The 27,877-nt window shown below is 50.0% G+C and overlaps 11 protein-coding genes across 11 annotated transcripts; 6 read left to right on the top strand and 5 right to left on the bottom strand.

Moving 5' to 3' along the window:
- Nucleotides 1-43: 43 nt before the first annotated feature.
- On the bottom strand, nt 44-1,691 carry BO85DRAFT_433977 (kinase-like protein; the record flags this gene model as incomplete). Its single annotated transcript, XM_025658442.1, has 4 exons — nt 44-219; nt 304-547; nt 620-1,335; nt 1,370-1,691. The coding sequence occupies 4 exons, from the start codon at nt 1,689-1,691 to the stop codon at nt 44-46; spliced, it is 1,458 nt and encodes a 485-aa protein (XP_025521387.1).
- Nucleotides 1,692-2,417: 726 nt separating this feature from the next.
- BO85DRAFT_495356 (SGNH/GDSL hydrolase family protein) lies at nt 2,418-4,401 on the bottom strand (the record flags this gene model as incomplete). Its single annotated transcript, XM_025663908.1, has 2 exons — nt 2,418-3,962; nt 4,021-4,401. 2 exons carry the CDS (start codon nt 4,399-4,401, stop codon nt 2,418-2,420), a joined length of 1,926 nt encoding a protein of 641 aa, XP_025521388.1.
- A 450-nt stretch (nt 4,402-4,851) lies between these two features.
- On the top strand, nt 4,852-6,747 carry BO85DRAFT_433979 (chitinase; the record flags this gene model as incomplete). The annotated part of the gene is made up of 6 exons (XM_025658443.1): nt 4,852-5,060; nt 5,121-5,287; nt 5,342-5,461; nt 5,515-5,960; nt 6,008-6,095; nt 6,146-6,747. 6 exons carry the CDS (start codon nt 4,852-4,854, stop codon nt 6,745-6,747), a joined length of 1,632 nt encoding a protein of 543 aa, XP_025521389.1.
- Nucleotides 6,748-7,458: 711 nt separating this feature from the next.
- Nucleotides 7,459-8,460, top strand: BO85DRAFT_433980 (uncharacterized protein; the record flags this gene model as incomplete). Its single annotated transcript, XM_025658444.1, has 1 exon — nt 7,459-8,460. The coding sequence occupies one exon, from the start codon at nt 7,459-7,461 to the stop codon at nt 8,458-8,460; it is 1,002 nt and encodes a 333-aa protein (XP_025521390.1).
- A 360-nt stretch (nt 8,461-8,820) lies between these two features.
- On the top strand, nt 8,821-10,142 carry BO85DRAFT_483312 (LysM peptidoglycan-binding domain-containing protein; the record flags this gene model as incomplete). Its single annotated transcript, XM_025663150.1, has 2 exons — nt 8,821-9,846; nt 9,918-10,142. 2 exons carry the CDS (start codon nt 8,821-8,823, stop codon nt 10,140-10,142), a joined length of 1,251 nt encoding a protein of 416 aa, XP_025521391.1.
- Nucleotides 10,143-10,176: 34 nt separating this feature from the next.
- BO85DRAFT_483313 (LysM peptidoglycan-binding domain-containing protein) lies at nt 10,177-11,651 on the top strand (the record flags this gene model as incomplete). Its single annotated transcript, XM_025663151.1, has 5 exons — nt 10,177-10,382; nt 10,438-10,675; nt 10,746-11,081; nt 11,182-11,327; nt 11,417-11,651. The coding sequence occupies 5 exons, from the start codon at nt 10,177-10,179 to the stop codon at nt 11,649-11,651; spliced, it is 1,161 nt and encodes a 386-aa protein (XP_025521392.1).
- Nucleotides 11,652-11,852: 201 nt separating this feature from the next.
- Nucleotides 11,853-13,709, bottom strand: BO85DRAFT_465322 (Zn(II)2Cys6 transcription factor; the record flags this gene model as incomplete). The annotated part of the gene is made up of 5 exons (XM_025662047.1): nt 11,853-13,238; nt 13,291-13,327; nt 13,370-13,399; nt 13,468-13,507; nt 13,558-13,709. 5 exons carry the CDS (start codon nt 13,707-13,709, stop codon nt 11,938-11,940), a joined length of 1,560 nt encoding a protein of 519 aa, XP_025521393.1. The 3' UTR covers nt 11,853-11,937.
- A 559-nt stretch (nt 13,710-14,268) lies between these two features.
- BO85DRAFT_465323 (F-box protein) lies at nt 14,269-15,506 on the top strand (the record flags this gene model as incomplete). Its single annotated transcript, XM_025662048.1, has 1 exon — nt 14,269-15,506. Exon 1 carries the CDS (start codon nt 14,310-14,312, stop codon nt 15,504-15,506), a length of 1,197 nt encoding a protein of 398 aa, XP_025521394.1. The 5' UTR covers nt 14,269-14,309.
- Nucleotides 15,507-17,441: 1,935 nt separating this feature from the next.
- BO85DRAFT_455466 (uncharacterized protein) lies at nt 17,442-21,061 on the bottom strand (the record flags this gene model as incomplete). Its single annotated transcript, XM_025661389.1, has 4 exons — nt 17,442-17,512; nt 17,578-17,844; nt 18,050-18,975; nt 21,057-21,061. The coding sequence occupies 4 exons, from the start codon at nt 21,059-21,061 to the stop codon at nt 17,442-17,444; spliced, it is 1,269 nt and encodes a 422-aa protein (XP_025521395.1).
- Nucleotides 21,062-24,769: 3,708 nt separating this feature from the next.
- BO85DRAFT_361553 (mitochondrial 37S ribosomal protein uS9m) lies at nt 24,770-25,794 on the bottom strand (the record flags this gene model as incomplete). Its single annotated transcript, XM_025655593.1, has 2 exons — nt 24,770-24,861; nt 24,933-25,794. The coding sequence occupies 2 exons, from the start codon at nt 25,792-25,794 to the stop codon at nt 24,770-24,772; spliced, it is 954 nt and encodes a 317-aa protein (XP_025521396.1).
- Nucleotides 25,795-26,145: 351 nt separating this feature from the next.
- On the top strand, nt 26,146-27,709 carry BO85DRAFT_433986 (putative translation elongation factor eEF-1 subunit gamma; the record flags this gene model as incomplete). Its single annotated transcript, XM_025658445.1, has 3 exons — nt 26,146-26,175; nt 26,279-26,480; nt 26,712-27,709. The coding sequence occupies 3 exons, from the start codon at nt 26,146-26,148 to the stop codon at nt 27,707-27,709; spliced, it is 1,230 nt and encodes a 409-aa protein (XP_025521397.1).
- Between the last annotated feature and the right edge of the window lie 168 nt (nt 27,710-27,877).

The following is a 27,877-nucleotide window of genomic DNA, read 5'->3' on the forward strand; positions in this document are numbered from 1 at the left end:
CTTAGCTGGACTGTAATACTAAGACAACTCACCCATGCCCCCCTCAATCATTGAGGAAAGGGTGCTCCATCAACTCCCGAGCCGTCTTTCGTTCCTCAGGCAACCAAGTGAGCATCTGTTTGATGAAAGATAGGAAAGCTTCTTTGTCGCTCGCTTCTAGAGATGGGACTGCATCTTCAAGTTTTCGCGCGGGTATCAAATCGTTGTAGAAGAAGTTGCCTACCGTAATATGGATTAGGGTCAGAGATACACGCATATATGCTGTGGAAAAAAAAAAAAAAAAAAAGGAAAGGGTATTAATACCTTCTTCATCAAAGAAAGGCCCACCAAAGTATTCCCTATTGTTCTTGAATATCTTACCCCTTTCATCAGTGATAGCTGGTGACCACTCATCAACCTGTGCCATGGACTCCGACATCACAAGCAATTTCTTAGGCGGGGGCCCAAGCAAGGCTATCATCTGCGCTAGATGTGCTTCTGGGAGGTAAGTTCCCTCCGCATCCTGTACCTGGGTGAACAACTCTGTGCCTTCGAGTATATTCCATATCTGTTGTTGTTGTTGTAGAACGTGAGTACTTCATGATCACCACGTACTTTTTTGAATGCATGTATGTCTTACCATAACACCCAGATTCCATATATCAGCACTATAGCTCCACCCACATCCCAGAATGACCTCTGGTGCGCGATAATAGTCAGGTTGTATAGGACGAGTACCCAGTTGAACGGCGCCATCATCTCCACCAGTGCCGAGTAGAGTCGCGGCGCCAAAATCGGTTATTTGAGGGTATATGTTGCCTAGCCCACTCGGGTCAAGAGGTCCAAAGTTGTTGTGACAGCGGTAGATGACGCGAACGGTTTCCGGATCCGTCTTGCATTGCATCGACTGAGCCTCTTCTTGTTCTTTGACGAATCTCGGGAGGATGTTCTCATATTCGAAGGTTATGAGGATATTGTCGAGTTTCAGGTCTGACAATAGTTGTATTAGATTAATAATCATTGGTGCCAGGTGGATATACTCGCCAGTATGGACTACCTTGCACACAGAATGTAGGTAATCGAGACCAGCCAGAATGATAAGAATATAGGCTTTAACCATCGGCAGGGTGAACCTGTCGCCTTCGAACCGTCTTTGGTATAACCAGAGAGGCTCCCGCGATGGCTCGTAGGCTAGACAGATATGTTTGCTGATGGGACCTGCCAATTCAAAGCTTTCAAGGTAACTGCGGATAACCGGACGACCGCGGTGTGAGGGAGTTTGCTCTGCGATGTGTTCTTCAATACGACGCTCATGGTCGGCACCCTTGGGATTGTTGTTGTTGAGGATTTTGAGGGCTACAATTCGTTCAGCCTGCCATCGAGATCTAACCGGGTGGTTCGAATAGAGGTTTGGAATGCGAACCGTGGCCGCAGTTACGTATGAAAGTCAATACATGCCTTGCGACATCTCGGGCGAGCCACACTGTTGAACCGCTTCCCCATCCAATCTTGACCAGCAATCGGTAGTGATCGGCAAGGATCTCCCCGGGTTGCGCAGGATAGTAGAGTTTGGGATTGTAGCCAGGACTGAACTCCTCGTCCACAGGTTCGTGTTGGGGAATGGAAGTTGTAGTAGATAGTGAACGCGAGAGCTGGTGAGGTTTGGCGCGAAGGAAGGATATGCGCGTTAATCCACGGCTTATGGAGTGCATTTAGCTTGAAATAAGGTATTTTGCCTCTAGTTGAAGCTGTAGAGTGAGTAGCAATGCACTGGCCTGCAGTTGATGATAATGTTGATGAGAACAATTCAGCGCGGTTGGCGCGACCTGGCAAACTTGGCAGTACTAGACAGTGGCGATGGATGTGAATATACTGTTATACACAACCCCTGGACAAATACAATGGTATTATTATAAAATAAAGTGTTTTAAACTTAAGCGATTATAATGTATGTCGTTCCCCATAGACTAGGTTACCAGATGTAAAGGAGCGGGTGTGGTTGGATCAGCTATGTAGATCAGATCACGTGCCAAACAATGAGGTTGGCTCCTCCAGAGTGATTGGATAGATACAACGTGATATGCCTTCAGAAAGCTTAGAATTGCATTGCAACCAGAATGTGCTCACGATAGTCATGAGCTAATCTGCAGAGTTGCTACCATCATCCAATCCTGCACTTTTGGACACCATACCGAGGTTCACTCCACTCCATCTTTGAACATATATTAGCCACTTTACTACTTACTACCTGATGGCATCTCAATAGCTATGATGTACTGATCTCTATGTTGTGGCTTATGATAGAAGGTAGAAGAAAGTATCCCAATAGCAATATCATTAAATAGCTGACAATACTTCAGTTAACTAGTTCGCACATATCCACTCACATAAGCAAATCCACTTCTCACCCGTAACCCTAATTCATCCCCTCATCGACCTCAAGGATCACGTCGCAACACCCCATGACAACCCCGCGTGAAACCCCCAGCGTTGAACTGCACTCTATTATTATCAAAGCATCTGGGTCCCGTCAGAATTGGCGTATTGAATTTAACCACCCATTCATTTCCATCAGAGTCCGGTTGATCCAAATACTGAAAGTCCCATCCCGTAAGTCCGTGTCCCACGCAGCTTATAATAGCCGGCTTCAACGTATCCTGACCCGCATCCCAAGTTGCCCATCCTCTGCCTCTCATATCATACCTCTGGTACCAAAACTTATAACTGCTATCGCAAAACCCCCCAACTTCTCTCGTCGGCGGCCAAGGTCTCTTGAACGAGTTCGCAATGTTAACTTCATACGTATAGCTCCCGCGAGTCCATCGACCCCCGAATTTCCAATTCATCGGATTTTTCGGATCGTTGCCATCGCAGGAGTTGATGATACGTTCGAAGGACTCCATGCAGTGGCCTTGGTCGAAGTGAGTGGCGCCGTCGCTGAGTTGGATGCTGAAGCTGTGCGTTTCTGGGGTGAGTTGGTGGAACCAGCGCTCGTCTTTCCAATTTGCTGTATTCTTCGGGGGTTTTACTTCCTTGCAGTAGGTCTTGTAATTCTTGTTTAGGAGGTCTGCGCTTGCGTAGTCCCTTCGGCCGTCGTTTTGCCAGCATCGGAACTCCTCGAAACCGCGCGAGCAGATGGGGTTCCTCTTGCCTAGGAAATCAGCCCGTGCGGCATATATGCCATCTAGCACGAAGGAGGCAATGGTCTTGTGGCCGAGCTCGTTTGGGTGGAAGTATTTGCCCCAGCGGTCGGGGAGCCCGAATCCTATACCTTTGTCATCACCCGGGCAGCCTGGGGGTAAGGTTACGCCGGTGGAATTCAGCTCGTAAAGGGCAGCTGCAGCCGGGTTGGGAGAGCGGTAGAGGTTAGAGTCGTAGAAAGATGAAAGGGTGTCATTAGTATCGGCGGAGGAGGAGAAGGAGGTGTCAGTGATGTTGTCACGCTTCGCTTTCAGTTCCGTGTGGCGTTCATAGGTGGTGTCTGGCTTGAAGAAATGCAAGTTCGGCTGCATGGGATCGGGATATTTGCCTGTTGATCCGGGCACGCAGTACTGTCCTTTGAGGCCGTCTTTCATGAAGTCATTCCAATCTGCAGTACGGATATGCACTCTTGGGAAATACTTTCCCTTATCCATGACATAATCATCGATGGTTTTCTTAATGACCTTGTTTGTGTCAGTAACCAGTTGATTGAGTTTCTCGCGACGCTCGCGAGTCAAAGGCAAAGCATCGAATGGAGCCAGACCAGGGAAGGCCCAGTCCTGATTCTTCTCGCAGTCATCAGTTTCCGTGTTGAAGAACTGGCCGTAGAGAGCCCAGACAATGATGCCAAAAGCATTCACCTTGCTCACAGCGACTTCGAGGATCCTGCGAACGTTGTACCCCAGGATAAACTTGATGTTCTCTTGAGCCAACTCAATGACCTTCTGACACTTCTCTTCGCTATTGAAAGGGAGAAAGATGCAGGTGGTGATGATATCGGACTGGCCAGGTAGTCAGTTAGAGGCTCACTATAGTGAGATGAAGGAGAGGCTAGCATACCAAGCACAAGTCGTTTCCTCCACCAGTCAGGACTATGAGGTCGTGTAGTTTATCAAGGTCCTGGGCCTGGGTGTAGATGTCGCTAGTACGAGCGCCACTGCATGCCGTGTATGTGAAATTGGTCACTTGTGGACCCAACACATGCTTCAGAAGTGCTACATACGACTTGTCGTAGCGGGAGCATTTGGTGTCTTCTTTTTTGTCGCTCCACACATCACCGGCACCAATGCCTGCTGTGTAGCTGTCGCCAATGGCTGCCCATTTGCGAACGAAGGTGAGGACTGTGATGGGGAGATCGGATGAGGGAGGATCATGTGGAGGAGTATTGATGTCAGGGCTGCCAGTGACAAGAATCACCAGCAGGAATATGAGCCAAATCATCCTGGAACGGAGTGCGTGAAGATGAGCCGGGGGATGGGATGGAAGAGAACAGAAAGATGGAGGAGAAGCTGTGGATGAGGAGATTCCCGAGTTTATATCGAGGGAGCATGAGCCAGGAACTAGACCTAACATCTCAAATCATTCAGGCATATTCACGAGCACACGAGCACACGAGCACACGAGCACACAAGCACAATTCACGAGCACGATCCACCTTGACACATATCCATAACAATCCTCCATGACAGTTATCTATAAAAATTATTTCTCTGTTACCGTGAAGTTCAATGAGAAGTGAAAGACATGCAGAATATGAAGTTCCCGTGAAAACACGTTGGCCCGAACACAGGTCAATCACTGTTCCTTTCCTTCATAAACAGATGGACACGAATCGATATCCCATCTTCAGAGAAACTCTGCTACCAACCTTGTCGAACCACCATTGCCAACATGTCAGTGTTTTCGGCATTTCTGCTCTGCCTGTTCGGTTGGCAACTAACTTCTAGCGCTGTCTTCGCGCACAATCTCGCCTGGGGAGCTCTTCCGTCGAATCTTGACCCTGTCTATCCTTTTCAACTCCTTCCCACTTCCTCTACCAGTGATGATGGGTACAAGTGTGCCAAGGATAAAGGATGTAAAATAGGATGCTGTGGACCCATGTGAGGCACCTACCGTATAAACTTTGCATTCGATCTAAACATTACTGACCACTGGAATAGTGACTCCACTGGTTCGGGTTTTTGTGGTTTTGGTCCCGAGTTCTGCGGCAAAAATTGCACCTCGAACTGTGATCGCAAGAGCGAATGCGATCCCGGCTGGGGGAAAGAATGGTCTCAAGCGTCCACTTGTCCGCTAAATGTTTGTTGTAGCAAGTTCGGTTTCTGCGGTGGGTTCCTACTCTTCATCTCTCATCTCAACCTCACCTAATTATCTGCTACAGGAACCACCAAGGACTTCTGTGGCGATGCCACCGTCGTGTCTCCCCAATGCGGCGGCACCAGTGCCAAAAAGCGTACAGTCGGGTATTACGAGGGGTGGAACTTGGAACGCCCATGTGGAAGTGAGTTGCTCGAGACTACTCCTTCTACTCATCACTAACACAGCTTCTTACAGAAATGGGACCAGCCGATATCCCTCTCGGCTTCTACACACATATCAACTACGCATTCGCTTCAATCGACCCTCAGTCATTCCGCATCACTGCCATGGACAATCTCACTGCGTCATTGTACCAGGGCGTGACGGCACTCAAGCGCCAACAGAGTAATCTCGAGGTGTGGACTGCCATTGGGGGATGGGCATTCAATGACCCGGGTCCGACTCGAACCACTTTCTCTGATCTGGCCGCTTCCGAGGCTGCTCAGGATACGTTCTTCGGATCCCTGATTAGCTTTATGCAGAATAATCGGTTTGATGGCGTTGATATTGACTGGGAATACCCTGTGACTGACGAACGGGGCGGGAAACCCGAGGATTATGTCAATTTTGTGACTTTGGTGAAGAGACTGAGGGAGCGGTTGAACCAGACAGGAAGGAAGTATGGAATTTCCATCACTCTGGTAAGTCTGTCTCTCCTCATGATAAGCATGATGTTAACGTACTGCAGCCGACGTCCTACTGGTACCTGAGGGGATTCGATATTGTTAATCTCGAGCCGCATGTGGATTTCCTGAACGTCATGTCTTATGACATTCGTAAGTGGGCTGCGATTCTGGATCAAGTTGCCTCACTGACCGGTTTACAGACGGCACATGGGACTCCACGAATAAGCAGCTTGGACCGTACGCCTTCGCACACACCAATCTAACGGAGATTAACAGCGCCCTAGAGCTTCTCTGGCGCAACAACATCAATCCGGAGAGAGTTAACCTTGGGCTAGGCTTCTATGGCCGCAGCTTCACGATGAAGGATCCCAAGTGCAAGAAGCCTGGCTGTGAGTTCTCTGGAGGGGCGCGAGCAGGCGAATGTACCGGCACACCGGGAGTGCTGGCCACGTATGAGGTCAACAAGATCATTCAGAAGGGCGGGACCGACGTTGTACTCGACAAAGACGCGGCGGTTACCATCGTAACCTGGGAAAATGATCAATGGGTTTCCATAGATAACCAAGAGACACTACGGATGAAAATGGACTATGCTAATAAGCGGTGCCTTGGAGGGACCATGGTCTGGGCAATTGATCTGGATGATGGAACTATGATCGACGCTCTAGGGGGTGCTATGGGAAAGAACAAATCAAGGATTCTCCCTGCTCGGCGCATTCCTGTTCCTGAAGCTGGGAGCAGAGATGTTGATGATGTTCTGGGGTGGAAGAAGTGGTGGAAGGAGCATAGAAATGAACTGTGAAGGACGGCTAGAATCTGAGGGGTGTATGCATGTTATGGGTTGATTTTCAAGATAACTAATGGATAACTGAGACTGTTTAGCTTATGGATGTTATTATCAAATGTGAACCAGCTGTTTAATCCGCTTCATACCCTAGAGAGCGCAAGAACGAACTGTGAATGAAGGCTGGGATACTATGGGATGGGCAAGCTATGCGTGGATGTCCAGACTGTTGGAGAATAATTGTGACTGTGTAGTCTGAATATGTCATTGGCAAGCTTCTGCGAGCTCACAATGACTAATAACAAGATTTTATCTCCAATAAGACCGTGAAGCTGTAGAAGTGATGGAAGGAGCACAGGAATGAACCGTGAATTAGGGTTGGAATAGTATGAAAATTTGCATGTCCAATGTGACTTTCCAGACTTCTAAAAGTGATTCACACTGTTAACTCTACAGATATGATTGACAAATTTGAGAAAGCTCACGTTAATCGACACTTCCAAATATTTATCGAACTATGAGCGATATTAGAAAATATCCAGGCACGTGCATGTCTTGTGAATTGCTTGTAGTGAACCAAGAACCAGTTTTCCAGTATATTGGAGAGACCGAAAGCGGTTTCACATTCTCTATTTATTATGTTTGTCTTCTTCTATACCTTCCGTCTTGCCATTACGCCCCAATATCTCTCTCCTCCTCAAGTTCACCATTTCGAGCCATTCGAACACCATGCCACTTCCAAAAATGTGGGCAATTATCCTTCCAATCCTCCTTCTTCAACTACTCATTTTCCCCACGGTCAATGCTGGCCATCCTGAGTGGGAGCATGCTCGGTTCATGCTTCCCGAATGGTTGTCAGTCAAGCCAGTAGAGCCCTGGGGCCGCCTCTGGCCCGACAAGACCATCAAGCTGTGCTACGAAAGCGAGGCAACCTGGAGAAAATATCATAAATACTTCCGGAGTGCAATGAGATTATGGTATGCGGCAGGGCTGCCTGAGGATTTCAAAGTGAGGGAGGTTGGCGCAGATGGATGCCAGAATATGCCACATGAAAAGTTGCTGGTCATCGATACCCCCGAGTTGTTTGCCACAGATGTTGGCTTGCCCACTCTGTCCTACCTGAACTCGAACAATAATCCGAACCCTCAGAGGCCTGCAATGTGGGTATCCTTGTACTACAGGGACTCAGAGGCGTTCCGAGTCGCTACCTTTGCTCACGAGCTCGCACACTCATTTGGGGTCTATCACGAGCACCAAAACCCTTATTACTGGATACCAGGGCGCCAAGTGTTCGCCTTCAACTGTGACCAATTGAAGGGTTTCACGGAATTGACCCAGGGAATGTCACAGGAGCGGATCTGGGGAGAAAATGGTCTCTGCAAAAGTTATACCGCGGCCCGAGCCGTTGGGTTTCCAAGTATGGATTACCTTCCTATGCCGTTTGATGAAGTCATGTCTCCCCATGGAATATGGTCAAACAGAGCCACCGTTGATTTTGACTCTATCATGCTTTACGGTTCTCACCTGGGCGGGCAGTTTGATGTTTCGGTGGTCATATCCTTGGCGGACGGGACAATTTTCCAGGAGACAACAGACCCCAGTGTTGAAGATGTAGATGGCTTGAAGCTTCTCTACACTACTGTGTATGGGATTCCACTAAGGACTCTGTACAACGATCCCAGAAGCCCTTACTTCTCGACATTCAGAATGTACGCCGGCTGTTCGACCTAGAAGCCATTCTTCGCCAATTGGGTGTGGCAGGAGACGGAAAGTGTGGCTTTACATGTTCTTTCACTGTTGGGGGAAAGGAATTTGGAAGTATGTAGTTTGAGTTAATGTGGGGACTGGCACAAAGAGGTTGTAGTTAATCAATTTATTACCTGCTAAGCCTGTGATTCTGGCTCAATTTCACCGCTTCACATCATCTATTCACTCTTTCTCACAACTTTCTCTCTGTAAAGCTGCCATAAATTCTACTGCTTTTACTCCTCCCTCCCTCTCTTTTGCTTTCCCTCACCACCTTCCTTTTTTCTCTCCTACAGTCCCTACAGATTCTCTCACTACAACACCGACCAGGAACTATCCACCAAAATGGGTACTCTTCCTACATGGCTGTCTGCCCTGCTGCTACTGCTATGGACTGCAGCTGCTCAATCCCCAGCTATCGATGTCGCTGGCATTACAGCAGATTCCACCCCTCATGGCCCAACCATGTCAGGAACCCCAGCTGATTGCAGCCGATGGTTCACTATCCAAAAGGGTGATACCTGCTATGAGTTGGAAAAGGCGTTTGGACTCACTCCTCAGCAATTCCAGCAATGGAATCCTGCAGTGTCCCGTGATTGTCTGGTCAACTTCTGGCCGGGCTACGCATACTGTGTGGGCGTTGGACCAGTAGTAATTCCAACATCCGCAGACACTGCTCCTCCTGCTCCGACCATGACTGGTATCGCGGCAAATTGCAATCGTTGGTACACTGCTCAGAAAGGAGACAATTGCTACGCAGTGGAGAAAGCATTCGGGCTTACTCCGCAGCAGTTTCAGCAGTGGAATCCTGCTGTCTCTTTGGACTGTCTGGTCAACTTCTGGCCCGGGTATGCTTATTGCGTGGGTGTTGGGCCGGCCGCAAATGGTCCTCATGGCCCTACTATGCCAGGAATTGCCCCAAACTGCATCCAGTTTTATACTGCCAAGAAGGGTGATACTTGCTATGCAGTCGAGAAGGCTTTTGGTATCAGTCCTCAGCAATTTCAACAGTGGAATCCGGCTGTCTCTCTGGACTGCTTGGTCAATTTCTGGGCAGATTATGCGTACTGCGTGGGCGTTGGGCCGGTTGCCCCGACTTCGACTTCGACTGTAACTGCGACAGCGACAGCGACAGCGACTTCGGCTTCGACGTCAACGAGTTCAACCACTTTGACTACGTCGACCACTTCGACAACTGCTCTTACCACCTCCACCACGTCTACTGCTTGGACTACCGGCACGTCGACCACTTCGACTAGTTTGTCACGTACGACTGTTTTCACCACATTCACCACCACGCTCACTTTGACCACAACCTTGACTTCGAATGGTCAGACTACAGTAATAGTTACTACTACTGTGACCACAACTGTTAGCCCGTCTACAACTCTGGGTACTTCAACTACATTGACAACGGCCCTGCCCCCATCGAGCACGTCTAGTCCCACCACTTCGACTTCGAGTGTTCCCAGTACTTCTACTTCGAGTGCTTCGACCACGTTGACCACTTTAACCACTTCCAACCCACCCACGTCAACTCCAAGTACTTCCAGAAGTTTGACTACTTTGACCAGTCCAAGTACTCCAAGTACTCCTACCACTCCCACCACTCCCAGAACTTCGACCTCAACGACCCCCCGTTCGCCCTCTATCACACCCACTCCTAGCTCACGCCCACCAATTAGCCCCTTCCCCAGCACAATGGTCACGACCAACGTGACCTACTCAACCCGCAACCCCATCACCTCATACAACCAGACCATAACTCCCATTGACACCGCATGGCCTCCGACCAAGACCCATCCCGGCCAGCCCAAAGACTGTGACAAATGGTATTTAGTTGCGCCAGGAGACACCTGCAGGTCAATTTACCAGCGCCACGGCAACAGCATAACCATGGACGAGCTGTAAGTATCCCTCCTTCCTACCCGAGTCAGCCCTAACTAACATGCACAACCACAGACTGGAATGGAACCCCGACCTCAAAGCAGACTGCGACTACCCCATCGCCGGCTACTGGGTGTGCGTGGGTATCAAACGTCCCGCTCTAACCATAATCTATCCCACCACCAACGACACAGTCCCCGATCCCACTCCCTGGACGCCGCGTCCCACTCCAACGGAGACATCCGTCTACCCACCCACCAAAACCCAACCCGGTCTCGCCCCAAGCTGCTCTGCCTTTTACGAAGCTCAGCCTGTGAGTCCTATTCTCCCCACACAAACATACATACATACATACACACTAATACTAACCAACAAAACACCAGTCCGACACCTGCGACCAAATCCTCGCCAGCAACCCCATGCTGAAATTCCCTCTCCTGTTGGAATGGAACCCAGCCCTGAAATCAGACTGCTCCGGTATCCTTCCAGGCTACTTCTACTGCATCGCAGCCTACAACGACACCAACCGCCCCGCCCCGCCCACCGTCACTAACCAACCCTATCCGCTAAAGCCAGGCACAGCCAAGAACTGCACGGCCTGGTACAAGAGTGATGATGGTGACACGTGCGACTTGATCGTGGAAATGTTTGGCACGTTCGATAAAGCACAGTTTGTGGCGTGGAATCCTGATATCGGTGTTGAATGCTATGGTTTGGAGGTACGTAATTCATTTTTTCCCCCTCCCCTTCTTCCTTTACATTCTACAACCCCCAGCTACTACTTTGGTACGAACACATGAGCTAAACACAAATAAATAGAGCGGCTACTACTACTGCGTCGCCGACCCCAGCACACCCAAGACTCGAACAAGGCCCGTAATTACTGCCATGAGCTTCCCCACGGCCCATTCGCGTCGCCAACCGGGTGTTACTAAGGACTGTAATAAATGGTGGCTTGTGTCGATGTGAGTAACCCTTCTCTCCAAAATTCCCACCTTCTCATCCCCTTCCCCTGATCCGTATCATGACTAACTAATATAATTTGTATGAACAGTCACGACGACTGCTACGACATCATGCACTTTAACGGCATCACCATGGCAGATCTGTATACCTGGAATCCGGCTCTCTCGGGAAAGAGAAACTGTCTTGAGGGGTTGGTTCCTGATACGGAGGTTTGTGTGGGTGTTATGTCGTCGTCGTCTTCTACTACTGCTGCTCCTTCGAGTACTGTTCCTGGTGCTTCTTTCAAGACTGGGTTGGTTACAGTTATGGGGGAAAGAAATTAAGGTAGTAGATCTTGGGTATGAAAGAGGATAGAGTGTTTATGTGGAGGATGGATAATCTTGTTGATACATTGGTAATATGTAATTTTGATATGTTGCTATGAGATGATACAGTTTTTGTATGTTCGTCTCTATTGGTCATTCAGTCATTTGGTAATATGCAGTTACTGCTTAGCAGCATAGTAGGTCTGAATTTGTGCTTACATCCATGCCATCTTCCTCGTCACTCATAGCAGTAGCCTGTGCAGTATGGCGTCTATCTATATTCAGATTCATGAATCAAGAACAATCACCAGTACGTCGTCACAATCTCTCTTCCGGGCCGGCCGTGCAGCAGATCCTCCCGGGTGTGCACCACAGTCCGCGCCTGCCGATCATGAACCAGGAAGAACTGTAGCCAAGTTACTCGGTGGTTCTCACAAATCCATTTCCCACGAGCGCAAGCATTTTCAGGGCTACTCAAACATTCCTCTTCTATTTCCATTACTCTTTCCGCAATCTTCAGGGCTGCCATGCCTTCACAGATGCCTTCACGCCTTGGGTATTGTCTGAGCAGACGGATCGCCTGCCGCCTGATTGTGGGTTCGCGACAGCGGAGTGCAATCAAAAATAATGGCTCCGTCGTGATTGTCTCCAGGTGGAAGCTCATGTTTTGTGACTGGTCTATATCTGCAGGCTGGCTGTCTAAGGGATCCATGGGGTCTCCTAGAATGTCGCCCATCAATCTGAGCATGTATGCATAGTCCTCGACGAAGTCGTCGTGAGCTAGTTCGCCTTCCGTCAGGTCCATGGATAGAGCCACTTGTGCGATTCTGCGCCGGACATAGAGGAGTTTTAAAGCCTTCCCATTTTCTGGCTGTGGTGTTCTTCCAAGATATTTGTCGAGCCTGGCATCCCATTCAGTAAGACCAAGAAGACACTGTTGTTTCTTGATCTGCATCTCAGCATCTGGACCATCAATATATATGGAATTGTTGGTATATATTTGCATCATTTTGTTGAAATGCACCTCCAAGGCAACACACGCCTCTAGCAGAGACTTGAAGGGGTTGGTAGACGACGACAAAATGATCTGCTTGTCCGTCCATTGAAGGTTATTCGAAAGACTAGGAAGGTAGGGGCGCGCTTGTGAGTCGAGTTGGGTAAACAAGACCAGCAACACATCCAGATCTGAATCCTCATCTCTTTGGTCTTCACCTTTGTCCGCCAATTTCCATTGATGAATCAGCTTCAGTCCGCTATTGATGTGCACGAAAGCCTGCCACAGACGGCCCTGCAGACTTGACATGGTGATGAATAAGATGCAAACACTCAGGATGACCAGTCTGTCGAATTTGGTCAGAACCTGTCCTGACAACAGTTCTTGCAGACTTTGGATGGATTTGTTCCACTGTTGCAACGCCAGCCTCACCTGGGAGCTATCCTGCATCCTTGACATGGTAATCGGCGTGCTGTTGGCTATGAAGTCTCGGTGAATGCAGGCCACCGCCGTCATGGCATGCCACAGGGCCGGGTATCGGTGCGACATTTGGAGCAATCTGCGAGCCCAGCGGCCCTGGTCGAAGAAGCCAGCCAGATTGGGGGTAGTGACTGAGTGAAAGAACCGAAAACTCTCGGTTTCTACAGGGTTACTTGATACTACCTCCCAATAGGAAGGCATCTGTACCACGCTGAGGACCCTAGTGGGCGGTCCTGGGGGGACTGAATTGTAGCCATCGCACTTTCTTCCGGTAGAAGAGCATCGCTGGCAACTGCAGAGTCATAACTGTCAGCGAGATCTGACTATAACATCTTAATATGATCGGCCAGAGAATCTTACTGACACGGGCTTTGTCTCGTCACATTTCACTCTCCGGATCCTGCCTGTGTCAACAACTCATGTTCCAGCGGCAGAAAAATAAGTCTTTACCGGCAAGTCATACAACCGGTCTTCACTTTTGGAGCCCAGTGTCTTATGCGAGCCTTTCCTGACCGGTTCAGACGCGAATTGCTCTCTTTGAGTCCACCAATCAGGGAATTAGTAAGGTGTGTATTGTTCTTCGGGGATTGAGGATTCCGCATCTCGACATGGTCAGGATGAAGGGTTCAAAAAGACCTATTTCAGCAGCAGAGCAAATCGCTTAGTGCATCAGATACCACAACAGGTGTCAGAACATTCGAAAGTTATCTAAATGCCTAGGCCACATGTGCGCATGTCGCTGAGTGAGCAAGGATGGGACTATCTAGACCGAAGGATCCCCGCTAACCGGATGTGGTAAAGTGTTTACTACTGCTGGATTGGGAAATCGCAGCCCTCGAAGATGCAGTTTAGGTGCGCCTCTCTATTCGTTTAGAGGGAGTACCGCGTTCAAATGAGTAACATACACTTAAAACTTTTTCTAATTCATGTCTCCTAGGTATGTTGGATGTATGTAAGTATGCACTCACGAAAAGCCTAAAGGGACAACCCTATACTGTATCTTCTGAGAACCAACAGTCTTCAATGACCCTATTAGGCCCCGTTCTCAAATAGGAAGATCTCCTGGCCCCGCTGATGTAATCTAAGATGCGGGGATGTTCTCCGTCCTTTGCCAAAGTCATTGTAGTATACAACTTACTATATCACTCCTCTCGACCTTGCCGAAGCGCCTATACTCTTCCTCGCTTCTCGAAACAGTCATTATGACTCCATCAAGATCCGTTTCTCTTTCTATTTGCACCCTGCCACCTGAGCTGTTGCTACTTGTAGGCGCTTGCCTGGACTGCCCAGCCCTGTGTTCTTTCCGTCTCACCTGCAAAGCCATATATGACTGCACCTTTCCTCTATTTTGCAAATACCTCGAAAACATAACAACAGACCTGTCTCTTACATCACTTCAAAAGCTTGACTCGTTATCGCGGAATCAAGAACTGTGTTCCCTCGTCCAAACATTAAGTATCGATGGCACAGAGGAGGATATCATAGGATCGGGACTTACGTGGGAACATCACCGCTCTGGACTCCTTGTTATTCCACAAGAATCTATTCAAAGGTGGCAAGGAGTCTTACTGCGCCTAGTAAATTGCCAGTCTTTTCGTCTGCACAAATGGAATACGCCTGATGGCCCCGACCCATTCGACAAAACAACCCCTGATGATACTATCACAGTCCTGCTCAGCATTCTAATTGCAATAGAGCGTCCAATACGAGAGCTTAGTATTCTATTCAAACGGCCAGGTTTCTATTCGCTCGACCATCTCGACTTGTCCCGCGTTCACAACGGCCTCCTCCACGACCCAAAGTTCATCACTACGTGCTGTTCTACTCTGGAAGCCCTCACATTCAAGTTTGAAGTGGAAGATGAAGAAGGGATTAACTTTGTGGTACATTTCATACACCATGCAAAGAATCGCTTAAAACGACTGACATTTGATTTTTCCTTTGGCGAATGCGTGGCGCCTCTTATGTTTCAATTATCTTTGATGACACGGCCTCCCCTGAGACTACAAGAGCTGCATCTGGTGTGTGGCAATGTAGACTCAGACCAGGATTTGATCAGATTTTTTTTCTCTTCCAAGCGGACCTTGGTCAGGATACACCTCGGCTCTTTCACAATTGGTTCTGGGGCGTGGGCAGCCATTTTCAGGACTCTTTCCGAATTCTCATCACTAACCGAAATCTCCGTGAGTTATCTGATGGCACGTAAGCCGCAGAGGCATTATGGAATTATACATTTTCCTGCGTTGCTGCGGGACCCTAGCATTGATCCTGTGCCGGGGACAGAGTTCTCTTATACTGTTAAGGGGCGCCCAGAAAACCCGACAGTGGTTGGGGTCCAGTATTCCGGGCGTAGTATGGATATTGCACTACAGAAGTTGGCTGAATATGCAACCTTTTAACGGGGTTGGGACAGCAACTAATCCAGTCCCCATTGCTGCTGCTCTGGAATTACTACTCCTGCGACGCCACCTACTTCCTCCATGTTTTCTTATCCATGCCCAAGATGACACAAACAACAGAAATAGTAAGTAGGTAGAAAACCCTGTCGTCGCCTTATCCTCCTCTTACTATAACCCAGTTCCGACCCCTGCCCAAAATTACGATAATCGGGATGAAATGTAGTACCTGTCAACTCAGCCATACTAGTAAATCCTGGTATCAGATACCTTGTCTACCTCGTACTTCATAAATATATAATTATCCCATAGACTATTAGATACACATAATAATTCACTTCATAACCACCTACTCGTATTCCTAATACCCCCAAAGCACAAGTACCCGTGACCACCTCCTATCCTACCGAACTAAGCACCCCCAAAATCTCACTTCCTGCCCAACCGACAACTACTACCCATCCATCCATACCCATCTCCCCTTATCATCCGTACCCACCAATCCAGCCCCATAGTACCTTTCGATCCCCACCTACCCACCCACTCCAGCTGAACACAACACAAAAGTACATGTAAGTAAATGTACTACATGTATGCATATACCCAGCCCTTAAAGTTTCCCACTACTGCAACTATTCCCTGATTCCCGGGTACCAAATCCTTGCGAATATATGACGAGTATTAATTCTTCTTGACGTTTCCATGAGCGTAAGGGCTGAAGAAGTACCGTGCATGAATAACTACGTAGTATATTTGTTACTTTGTAATTAGATGATGATCTCATGCTGCATATGTATGTATGTTGCCTTGCTTGCTTGCTTGCTTGCTGGGTGCGTTTGCAGGATCTAATCTTGCGTACTTTTTTTTCCCCTTCTATTATTTCTCTAATCCTTGTCGTTATGTTTGATCTCTAGTTTTGGTGTTTTGATGGGATGGTTGGGCTGTGAACTAGACTGGATCACTAATACTAGAGGTTTATTATAACTACTAAGTTGGGTATCTCGAAGACTAAACTAATACAAAGGAAATCAAACAAATGAAAAAGGGACACTATTGTACAAGGAATTGGATCCCATCCGCCTGAACAGTTGAGGTGATTCCGGGCTCTCAATGAAACAGTAGAACAATCGAGAACATCAGCCTGTTTGTCCATCGTCGTCGGGCATCAATTCATCACTCCTCGGGGTTTGACCGAAGATGGAAAGAAGGATGAATCTCTGGTCGCAGGATCCGGTCCGGTTCAGCCGCACTTAAGCCATCACATAGCGTCACACACAGCCACCAACGACCTTTATCCCAACCAAGTAAAGCAGTTCACACCCCCCGTCCAGGTCTATGTCCTGAAACCCCATTGCGCCCGACCTGATCTTTGCCCCCCTAAATGCGAAACAAAGATGTGGAGTGTTCATAACCCTTCAAACGCCATCTAGGCAGCAAGTAGTGCCCTGTTGGTTTTTCAGCATTTTTTTTTTAAATTTTGTTTTTCGCCCAGCTCTTTTCCCCATTAGCTGTCATACCCAGAATCTCTCCTGCCAATAGGGCGGAATCCTGGCCCGGGATATGATCTGACACGAGGGACGAGCATGAAGTGGGGGCGGTGCCTGAACACGCCCGACGTATCCAAAACTGTGGATAAGTCTTTGGGGGTTACCGACGGCCTGGTCAAGAAAACGAAAGAGGAAATAGAAGATCAAGGAGAAGTCGTGAGCCACGAGTCGTGACGAGGCTTACTTGGACGCCGCGATCTATCAATCGATAGTCCGCGCTGGGCGTCGGGTTGGCTTTGCTCCCATCCAACTAGACTAAACTAGTCCCTGCGTTAGGGGCCCTAAGCCCGCCACCATCACAAAAGTACGATCCAGCCGAGTCTGCGCTAGGCGTCCGTCCAGTATCCAACCCGGTTATGCGCAACCCCCCAGGTTAGGATTTCAATGCCCGTCATCGCGAAGCGGTTTGGGAGCGAAAGACGTCCGGTCGGCCTTCGATAATATCCAGACATTGGCCCATGACTATCAAGCGCGTTAGAAACCGTCCACGGTATGATGGAAAGAAATATTCCTAGAGAGTCACTCACTGGAAAGAATCTCCTCCTCCCAAATCCCCATTTGGTAATCAACTAGCCCATGGGGCTCCATCCGATCGCAGAGCTGGATCAGCTCCTTACCCATATTGTCCATCGCGTCGCCACTAAGGAGACTAGTTTGGGCCGGCTGACGACCGGTTTGCAGCAGTTCCTGAGCCAAATCTTTCTGCTTCTGGCATACCGCTAGCCAACAAATATTGAAATCATTCCAAAGTTGTAGTCGATCCGCATGTAGCATTTGATCATCCCGAAGGATACCTATTGATAGACTCGAATTAGCCTCAAGGTTCACAATATAGTCGCTCAAACCCCGGTCTCGCCGTGTGCGTCAAGCAAAGTGCGAATCAAGAACCATGCTTTTTTAGGTGCATGCAGGTAGTGTCCGAACCAGGAGCTAAAGAGGGGGAGGGTGGGTAAGAAACCCATTGGCGTGGGAATTGGTGAAAACGCTAAGGGGACATACCGAGTTCCCGCGCATTAGTCACAAGCCACTCGGAGATTTCCAAGAGTGATCTACTAGCTTCTACCAATCGGCCGGCGCGCGTACTATCGAATGTCTCTCGTAATGCTCGTTGGAATTGAGCATACGCTTCCTTCAGGCCAGTCGACTCGGACCCCACCCGGGACGGTGTTTGTAGTTGTTGCTGCTGCTGCTGCTGTTGCTGCGACGGCGACGGAGGCTGCTCCAAACGTCCAGACGCTCCCACTGGAGTCAGTTCGGCCATAGCTGCGGGAAAGACGTGCGGAGCGCTCGAGCGTCCAATGGCGCTGGCTTGGTTATAAGCGGACAAAGGGAGCTGCGATGACAGGTAGGGCGGACCCATGGCCGGAACCCCTGTGGCCGTCGGTTCATTTGCTGGGAAATATTGTGGAACACCAAACTGACTAGACAGTGCTTCCATCGCTGCAGATTGCCGTGCCGGGTATGGTGGGACGAGCTCGTACGGGGCTTGTCCCGGGTCCTGCTGGCTGAGGTTGTATACCATCTCGGAGTCATAAGGAGCTAACGGCTGGTGTACCGGCTGATGCTGGCGGTGTTGGTCGCGCAACGTCGGTGTGTATGATTGCAACTCATCCCCCTGCAGCGAACCGCCCTGAAAGGAAGTGTCGGTGTATCCATAGTCTATGTACGTTGGCACTCGAGGACGCCCGGCAGTCTGAGAGGGATCTCCCCGTGCGGATGGCACTCCAGTCTGTCTGAAGCGATCCGCCGCGCGGCGGGACATGCCAGCTCTGGTCGCAAAGCGGGTTTGAAGATCATGCTGCTTCATGCGCCGGATCTCGCCATCCATACCCCCACGCACTGGATCGAGGTCGAGAGACCAATGCGCGAGTGGGGAGAGTGGCGGGCTCACGTAGGATTCCAGCTTGGCGGGAGGGCGCGATCGGCTGTTTCTGAGGTAGGAGGTGGGATGCCCTAGCTTATTCGCTCGGTGGCTTTTCTTGCTAGCAGGGAATTGAGATCCAAGCCAACAAGAATCGCAGGTAAGCGCGCGGAGGGTCTCACGGTTTCACTTCAGCGCAGGGACGCGGGTACAACCAGCGCACGCGATCTAGATAGTCACCCACCGATCAGTCGTCGCAAACCCACATGAATGCAGAGGTATACCTGCAGGGGGTATTTGTCTACTATGGAGGTTTGCGCACCTTGTAGAAAAGCCAGGAATGTGTCCTAGACAATGGTTTGACCCTGAATAGGGGATGAATCGCACAACCCGGGTTCGATCTATGTGGAAGACTGGGATGGCGGGGGGGAAGGAGGACAAGCGAAAGGAGGGGTATTTCTAACCCACTCGGAGAGAGGAAAGAAAGCCCGCTATAGGATAGTCCACAAGACGAAAATGAAGACTGATAGGGTGGTCCCAGGAACTAGGAACCTAGTGGGGTCGACAAGAGAGGGACTTGGGATATGCTTATGCTCCAGATCTCAGTTGAAGACCAGTACTGGCTGAGAACAACTTCGGATCTTTTGATCCTGAATACTTAAGAGATGGATGAGGAGGGTGAAGAAGAAGAAGTAGGAGTAGTAGACGAAGAAGTAGAAGAAGACAACGCCGACAACGACGATGACGACGAAAGAAGAAGAAGATGGATGAGGGCAAGCGAGGAGGGGAGAAGTGGGGGATTAGCGGACCGGGAGAGGATTGGGATGCACGGATTACTTATAGCATCGAGCAACCAGACTGATGGGACAATAACAGGCCGGAAGATCCGCAGGGAATTATTGGAAAGCCTCTGGGGCCGGTCGATCAGGTTAGTCGGGATGGACAGCAGGAAACCATGAAACAGAAGAAAAAGGGTGCCAGTATCAAGTCGGGTCAGCTCAAATCAGATCAGGCCGAATCAGGTTCAGTCCGAGTCAGTAGTCAGTCAGTCCCTCACTCACTCATTCAGTCAGTCATGCCTCTTGTCGCTTCTCACCCACCCCAAGTGGGCACCGGAAAGCCCAAGAGACAGGCTGAGAGACCCTCCTTCACGCGCGCATAATGGACCCATCCGAGAGACTTGCAGACCCGAGAAAAAAAGTAAGAAACGAATAAGACATCAGCGATGACTAGAACGCGCGAGAAACGAGGGCGAAAAAAACAAAGCCCACCGAGATGGAAAAAATCCCTGGGATGAAGGAAAAAGAAACGAGGGAACGCAGAGACTAAACCAGCAATCAAACCAGATGCAGGAGGGCTTTTTTTTTTTCTTTTTCTTTTTCTTCCTTTTCTCCTCCTGCCATTTTCCCTGCAGTGGCTTGTCTTTTTTTTTTTTTTCTAATTCCATTTTTTTCTTCCTAATAATTTTGAAATTATTTTATTATTTTTATTTCTCCGAATTTGAGTGGAGAATGGATAATATTTGAATTTCATGAACGAATAAATTTTAATCCTCTATTTTGATTCTTGGGGGGGTTTTTTTGGGGTTTTCTTAATTTGTATCATGTCATATTTGGATCGATTATTTAGGTTAAAATCTAAGGGGATGTTTGTGTGTTTTGGTCACAAATAGATTGGCAGGCTGAGCCTAATTCAATACCTGACAACCACAGCAGCAGCAACAAGAACAGCAACGAAAAGAAAGCGGAAAGAGCAAATCATTGTTTGTATGGTTTGATAATTATTCCACTCTCTTTCGTTCATTGTTTATCATCATCTTCTTCCTTGGATTCCCCCCCTCCTTCTCTTCTTCCTCCTTTAAAAAATCCCCCACTGCGGCAAAGTGGAAAACTAATTGATCCATCCAAATGGGACGCACTATGTCCCGAAACGGTATCAGTCACTGATGCGAACCCAGAATGGCTCCTTCTGCTGAACTAATTGATCAGCTCATATTCCTTTTGCAAACCAATCCACCGGGACGATGGCCAAAGGATGCGAGAGAAGGTTACGGAAGATGGATGGTGCTGAGACAGAAAAGTGAGAGTGTGAGAGAGAGCATGTGGAGCTAGAGTGGGCGACAGACAGGAGGATCACTAGGATCACTTCATAGTTACGATGGTGGCCCCCACAGGAGCCGCCTCAGATCCATCGCATTCCTGGGAAAAGAAAAAAAATAAAAAATAAAAAATAAAAAAAACAAAATTCTGGAGCCAAGGAACTTTGCAATCGTGCTGAAGATCAGTCAGACACGAGGCGCGCGGGGCTATTCGGGGCTGAAAAGTACCTGCTCGAACCCGACTCTCCAGCATTTAGTCTACATCTCCATATCACACTATCCGTTCATGCACCCAGCCAGCACTTCCTCGTCTTACTGTCCGCTCTTCCTCTGATTGCTTCCTGGAGGATTCGATTAAGGTTAATTGTCCCAAGAGGGGACGGCCCATAACTAGTTAACTACATATGTACTGACCCAGGTATGGATCCTCTAAGTCCTCCTCTAGTATCTACTAGTCAGAAACTAAAGCCATCCGAGCTAACCTCGGATTTTTTGATTTCTACTACTACCTGAGAATCCCTGGTCCGCATTCCAAATTCGGGGACCCGTCCACTCGCTCTATAATCAATGGATCGATTGATCAATCGATTGATTCCCACCTACTGGGCCGAGTTCCCCGAACAGCCTTTAAAGTCAACTTTAAGCCCTTCCGAAACGCTATTTGGGTGATCGTCTTCTGGTCCATGCACCGAACCCGTGTACCAGTCTTCTGGATCGGGTTTGCAAGCCGGGGAGATCTACGCCCATCTGTATTGAAAGGAGTAGAAAGAAAAAAGTAAATTGGATGCAGCCGAAGGAACACCCAGAACAAGGCAAGAAGCAGTACTACTTTTGCGGTCCGGTTCCACGGAAACCCACCGCCATGGCCACTGAACTTTACGAAGATCGGCTTAGGACCACGGGAAGAACCGCTTTCTGGGATTAGACGACACCGGGGAGCTGGATGGTGGATCGATCAGTGCATTATTGTGTACCAAAATGCTTAAATACAGCGAATTGTGATGTCCCAGCAGCATAGACCAAGTATGGAGAACCGGATCGGGAAAATAATGGTCTTTGCATTATGCAGCCATCCAGCTACCACCGCCCAGCACGGTCCAGGTTTCGCAGGAACTTCTGTCGGTTGTTGCAGACTTCTGCTTGATCCTATCCCGATCAAGGATCACCCTACAGCCACTGAAGTCGCTCAAATCGATGGTTGAAGTCAATGATCGTGCCGTGCCTGGCTAAGCTGCCGGGTCGCACACCTTCCGGCCTGCTGGGAAGGTCGTGCACCTTCAGCGACCAATCGAGGCCACGCTTGTCGGGGCAACAGGGGGGATCTGCAGCACTGCAATTGGAGCAAGCTAACATTAGTCTGCAGCGCAAGGTGACCGGGCTGTCTGATCTTATTCCTTTTCCTTGTCTTACTTTGAGTAAGATGTGTTCTACTTACTTTCTGATTTTCAATTGTTTTCTGTCATGGCTTTTGGGGAATATTCGCACTACCAGCATCAGCGGAGCGCTAAGTGGTAGGGCGTGACAGGGGGGAAGCCCGGCGTGCACTAGAACGGCGTCCGAAGAGCCGGCGCCGCTTTTAGGGCCTGTCAGAAACTAAAGCCAGACCTGGGGGGCCGTGATCCCCACGCACGCGCAGAAAGTACGGCGTCTCCACGTAAAGAGATTCCAAATCATGGGTCCGAGTCTTCTTGAGAGATATACGGAGCTCATAGGACATGTTTTCCAAGGTTCAAGGGAATGAAAGTGAGGCGGGTCCAGCCTCACCACTTTCACACTAGATTTCAGGATCGCAGTCATCAGTCGACCATCGCCTCCTTTAGTGGCTATTCAATGACGATGATCTTCAAGTCCAAGTCCAAGACAATGGAACAGGCGACATACGATGACCTTGCCTCGTGCTTATTCTGACAGCTGCTCCTCGTGCCAGCCGTGGATCCGAGTGTTCTGTCATTATCCCAATGAAGCCGCTGACTCAGGGAGCTACGACCAAGCAGGCGTGCAGCAGTACAGTAAGGCGCTCTAGACGACGCTAATCTCGGCGATATCTGGCGATACAATCTCTTCGGTATCAATCGGAAGCTTGTCTACACAACTGCATGCGCCTGATTATGAGGCACGCCCACTGACAGAGCTGGAGTGGTCTGGTGAATAATGAAAACAATGTACCCACCAGACGTATTGCATGAATTCCAATTACCAACTTATTCGCGGAGAGGCCATAAAGCGATTATGCGCGGGACTATGATCTCCACCTGGTTCGCACATTGGCGGTGGGCTCAACTCCACACACAAGACCACTTCCCTTATTTTCTCTACCCTATTCCTCCGGTATAGTCATCAGTATTATCAATGACCATCAGCATCGCCAAGGCAGCTCTTTTACTCTTCTACCCCATAGGTCCGCGCAGACCGATGCTGCTTCCACCTGGTCCAATTGGTTGACCAACTCCCTGGCTGCTCCCCCTCCTCCGCCACACCCTGACGAACACTCTAGTTTTAGATCTCGATCGCATCGCCCAATAATGTCACTTCCAGGATCCCATGACTTCCTGAGACACAAGGATGTAAGATGACGCTGGCCATGACCGCAACAGCAGCAGGCAGATAAATGCTCGCCCCAATCATGATGGAGAGTATTCCCAAACGAACGGATGACGACACAACCAACCTCACCCATTTGATGAATGATCCGGCCGTATATACCTTCCTATCGCGTCGTCCGGGCCCCGGGAGAAGTAAAAAAGTCTCATCTCGTTCATCTGGAGCCTCGCTTCGCCCTCTGTGTTACCACCATCAGGTTCCAGCCCGTCTCCTTCAATTCTATAGGGGGGAAAAGAGGAAAGGCAGTGGAAAGCAGAGAGTGTCTTCTGGTTCATCGTCTTTCTCTTTTTCCAGTCCCCGATCAATGGGGCGCCACGTTATGGATAGTCGCGTCCTGGGGTTCGACACTACCGACCGCTTGGGGCTCCCTGTGTAACGAGAGATTCTGGTCGCTACTAGATATTATCAGGCTGGATTCAATTCCGCAACCTATCTAGGCGATCATCAGACTGGCTAGCTACCTAGGAGGGTCTACTAACTCGCCTGGGGCGTTCAATCTGGTAAAATGATCTTCGGCGCCTTTTCTTTAGAGGCTAACGGTGTTTGCGCCTACTATACAGTAGATTATGTACATCTGGATCGTGTTATGTCCCCCCTTTTACATTTCCCCTATATCGACCACGGGTCTGGCCCTCCTGCTGGCCAACAACTGACCTTCCTTCCTTCCCACGGAACCCCCCTTTGTCTTAAGGAGGGTGGTGACAAGACGGTCGGAGGAAAGAGACCATTCTCATTGACCACAAACCCCAAGTACTGTTGGACAAACAAGTCACCCTCGGATAATCCTCTTAGTCAACGGGGCATTTCTACCACGTCCAATCATGCTCAACACCCCCGTCGCACAGATGGTCTACACTTATAGTTTCGGTTCAATTGTTCAACGCCAATAGTTACATGCTTGTCGCCGAGAACATGCAGTGTCGTGTCCTGAAACGAATCCTCGTGACACCGGGTTGAGATGCTTGCAATACAGGATATACTTTCGTCGAGAATCACAAGGCCAAGTGGAATAATACAACCAAGGAATTGAAGGGGGAAAGGGGAAAAAAATAGAGAACAGGTAGAGAAACAATCCCTCCAAAAAGCCAGAGAGGGGGACATGAGTAATGAAACAGAGGGAGGGAAGAAGAAGTTGGGCGTAAGGTAGGCAGGTATGCTTTCACCGCTTGACCCAGGTGGGCATCTTGCGGGCCTTGACATGACCGGGCTTCTTTCTCTCCACACGACGGGCATCCACGGTAACCACACCAGCTGTAAGAAAATAAATCGGTCAGCAATTCGCCTTACCACGACCCAATTCGTCGGGAGTCGGAGATACGTACCCTTCCGCAGGATAGGCTTAAGAGCCGGTTCGTGAACCAACAGAGCCCGTGCAACAGCCAGTGTAATAGCCTCCGCCTGACCGGTCACTCCTCCACCGCGAACAGTAGCCCACACGTTATACTTGTCCAGCCGTGACGTACACCGAAGAGGCCAGACAGCACTCTCACGGTCATGTAGACGAGGGAACACCTCGTTCAGCGTCTTTCCGTTCACCAACACTTCACCCTCACCCTCAACGAGGTGCACCACCGCCGAGGACGCCTTGCGCTTGCCCTTACCACGGGCCTTGCCCTGTTCATCCACCGTTCTGGGGGCGGGCTTGTTCCCATACGGATTACCCGGACGGAGGAAGAAGTTAAGAGCCGTTCGCACTTCCTCCGGGGCAACATTGGGGTCAATGCGGTTGAGACGCTGCAGGAGCTTGATGAGGCCCTTGTACTTCTTGGTCGGGACGGGCTCGCCCACGGCATCACGGAACTGGAGCAGTTTGAACCAGGCCATTCTGGGGGCTTCACTGGGGGACACCGTGGGTAATGCGGCATACTTGGCCAGAAGAGCTTCCAGCTTCAGCATATGGTCGAAAAACTTGGGGCTGCCGGAGAAGTAGGCCGGCGACACGGGGATGATGCGGGCAGGCCTGGTGATGAAACTGTCGAGGTCGATGGGGGGAGCAGCAACGGGTTCTATTTCTGTCGCATAGCTGCGGGCATTCTTGCATTGCTGGAGGAGAGCCGGCGTGGAGGGAGAGGAGACCGGGGATGATGCGGAGATCACGGAGCGCTGGATGAAAGGCCGCAATTGAGCAGCTCGACGGATGGAGTGCATGGCGTGCACAAGGCCATTGGGGCTTTGCCAGGCCATGATGCTGCAGACCGGCTGGCAAAGGGGAGCCTGGGGGAATGTGAGGCGGAGAAGAAGACGGGCGATGGGGGAAGGGAGGCAAGAGGACGAAGAACACCAACGGACCCAACCGACAAGATTCGCCGGAACCTTCAACTTTCTTGCTATCCTGAGGTTTTTCGCCGAAGAGATCACGTGCATCCGGCAGCAAAGGTTGCTCCGGGGCCGAAGCGGTCTGATTCGCACAAATTTGTTTCGAGCCCCTCGACAAGCTGCCGCCGCCTTTTTTCTCCCTCTTTTTCCCCTCCCCTCTCCCTTTTTTTCTCTTCTTCTTCTTCTCCCTCCTCATCTTCCTCCCACACATCCTTCACAATGGCCTTCGGAAAGCTCTACGGTTCCCCTGTATGTGTTTCTGCCTGGTTCAGGAAGTTGTTCTTCCCATCCCAGGGTCTAGAATAGCTTCCTTTCTGCTATGCTGAGAACACCTTGCTAATTGACTCCATAGGAGAACGGTCGCACCATTGCCTGCCTCGTCGCGGCTAAGGCCAACGACGTTGAGGTTGAGCTGGTCAAGACTGAGGCTAACTCTACTGCCTCTTTCAACCAGTCCGCTGAGTACACCAAGCTCAGCCCCCTCGGCAAGATCCCCGCCTTCGAGGGTGCCAACGGCTACACTCTGTCTGAGGTCGTTGCCATCGCTGTCTACCGTACGTTCTACCCTGAACGCCTTGCGCGTTGCCATTCCCTTTGTTTTATGATGAGCATTTTATTTCAAGTTATCCCTGTCAGAACTGGTAAATAAATAAATAATGTTGATAACGTTTGACTCTGAAAATCATCTCTTACCCCACTTTGGGGTAGTGAAGAGATTTCGTTTTGATTATTTGATGATCACGCAATTGTTTCTTGGTTGGACCTCATGCTGACTCGCATAAAAGTGACCTCCCAGAACGAGAAGACCACCCTCTTGGGCAAGACCAAGCAGGACTATGCTTCCATCCTCCGTTGGTTGTCTTTCGCCAACACCGAGCTCGTCCCCCGCTTCGGTGCCTGGTGCCGCCCTCTCTTGGGTCTTGACCCCTACAACAAGAAGAACGTCGAGGATGCTGCCAAGGCTGCTGTGAAGAACGCTGGCGTTCTTAACACCCACCTCACTGCCAACACCTTCCTTGTTGGCGAGCGCATCTCCCTGGCTGATTACTTCACTGCCGCTCTCCTCACCCGTGCCTTCGCTACCGTCCTGGACAAGAAGTACCGTGACGAGAACGTTGCCATCACCCGCTGGTACAAGACCATCGTCAACCAGCCCGCCTTCAAGGCTATCGTCGAGAACCCCGTCTTCGTCGAGGAGTGCATCAAGTACACTCCCCCCAAGAAGGAGGAGAAGCCCAAGAAGGAGGCTGCCCCCGCTGCCGCCGCTGAGCCCAAGCCCGCTGAGGAGAAGAAGCCCAAGCACCCCCTCGAGGCTCTTGGTCGCTCCGAGTTCGTCCTTGACGAGTGGAAGCGCCAGTACTCCAACGAGGACACCCGCCCCGTTGCTCTGCCCTGGTTCTGGCAGAACTACAAGCCCGAGGAGTACTCCCTCTGGTCCGTCAACTACAAGTACAACAACGAGCTGAAGCTTACCTTCATGGCCAACAACCTGATCGGTGGTTTCCACGCCCGTCTTGAGGCTTCCCGCAAGTACCTCTTCGGTGCCCAGGCCGTCTACGGTGCCAACTACGACTGCGTCATCCAGGGTGTCTTCCTGGTCCGCGGCCAGGACTTCAAGCCCGCTTTCGAGGTCGGCCCCGACTGGGAGAGCTACGAGTTCCGCAAGCTCGACCACACCAACGCTGAGGACCGCAAGCTCATTGAGGACCAGTGGGCTTGGGACACCCCCGTTGTCGTTGAGGGCAAGGAGTACCCCTTCGCTGACGGCCACGTCTTCAAATAAGCTGGTGCGTTAGACGTAGCCAATTCATGATGATGATATCCCACTTTTTCCCCTTCTTCTCTCGTTGGGTAGTCGTCTGAGATGAAACTCGACCTTTAAAATAACCTCCGTCTCTTTCTCCTCAAACCGAGGCGTGGGAGAGCTCTCGTGGGGATAGTATGTTCAGGG

This window comes from Aspergillus piperis (genome assembly GCF_003184755.1).
Source record: "Aspergillus piperis CBS 112811 unplaced genomic scaffold BO85scaffold_1, whole genome shotgun sequence".
Taxonomy (NCBI): domain Eukaryota; kingdom Fungi; phylum Ascomycota; class Eurotiomycetes; order Eurotiales; family Aspergillaceae; genus Aspergillus; species Aspergillus piperis.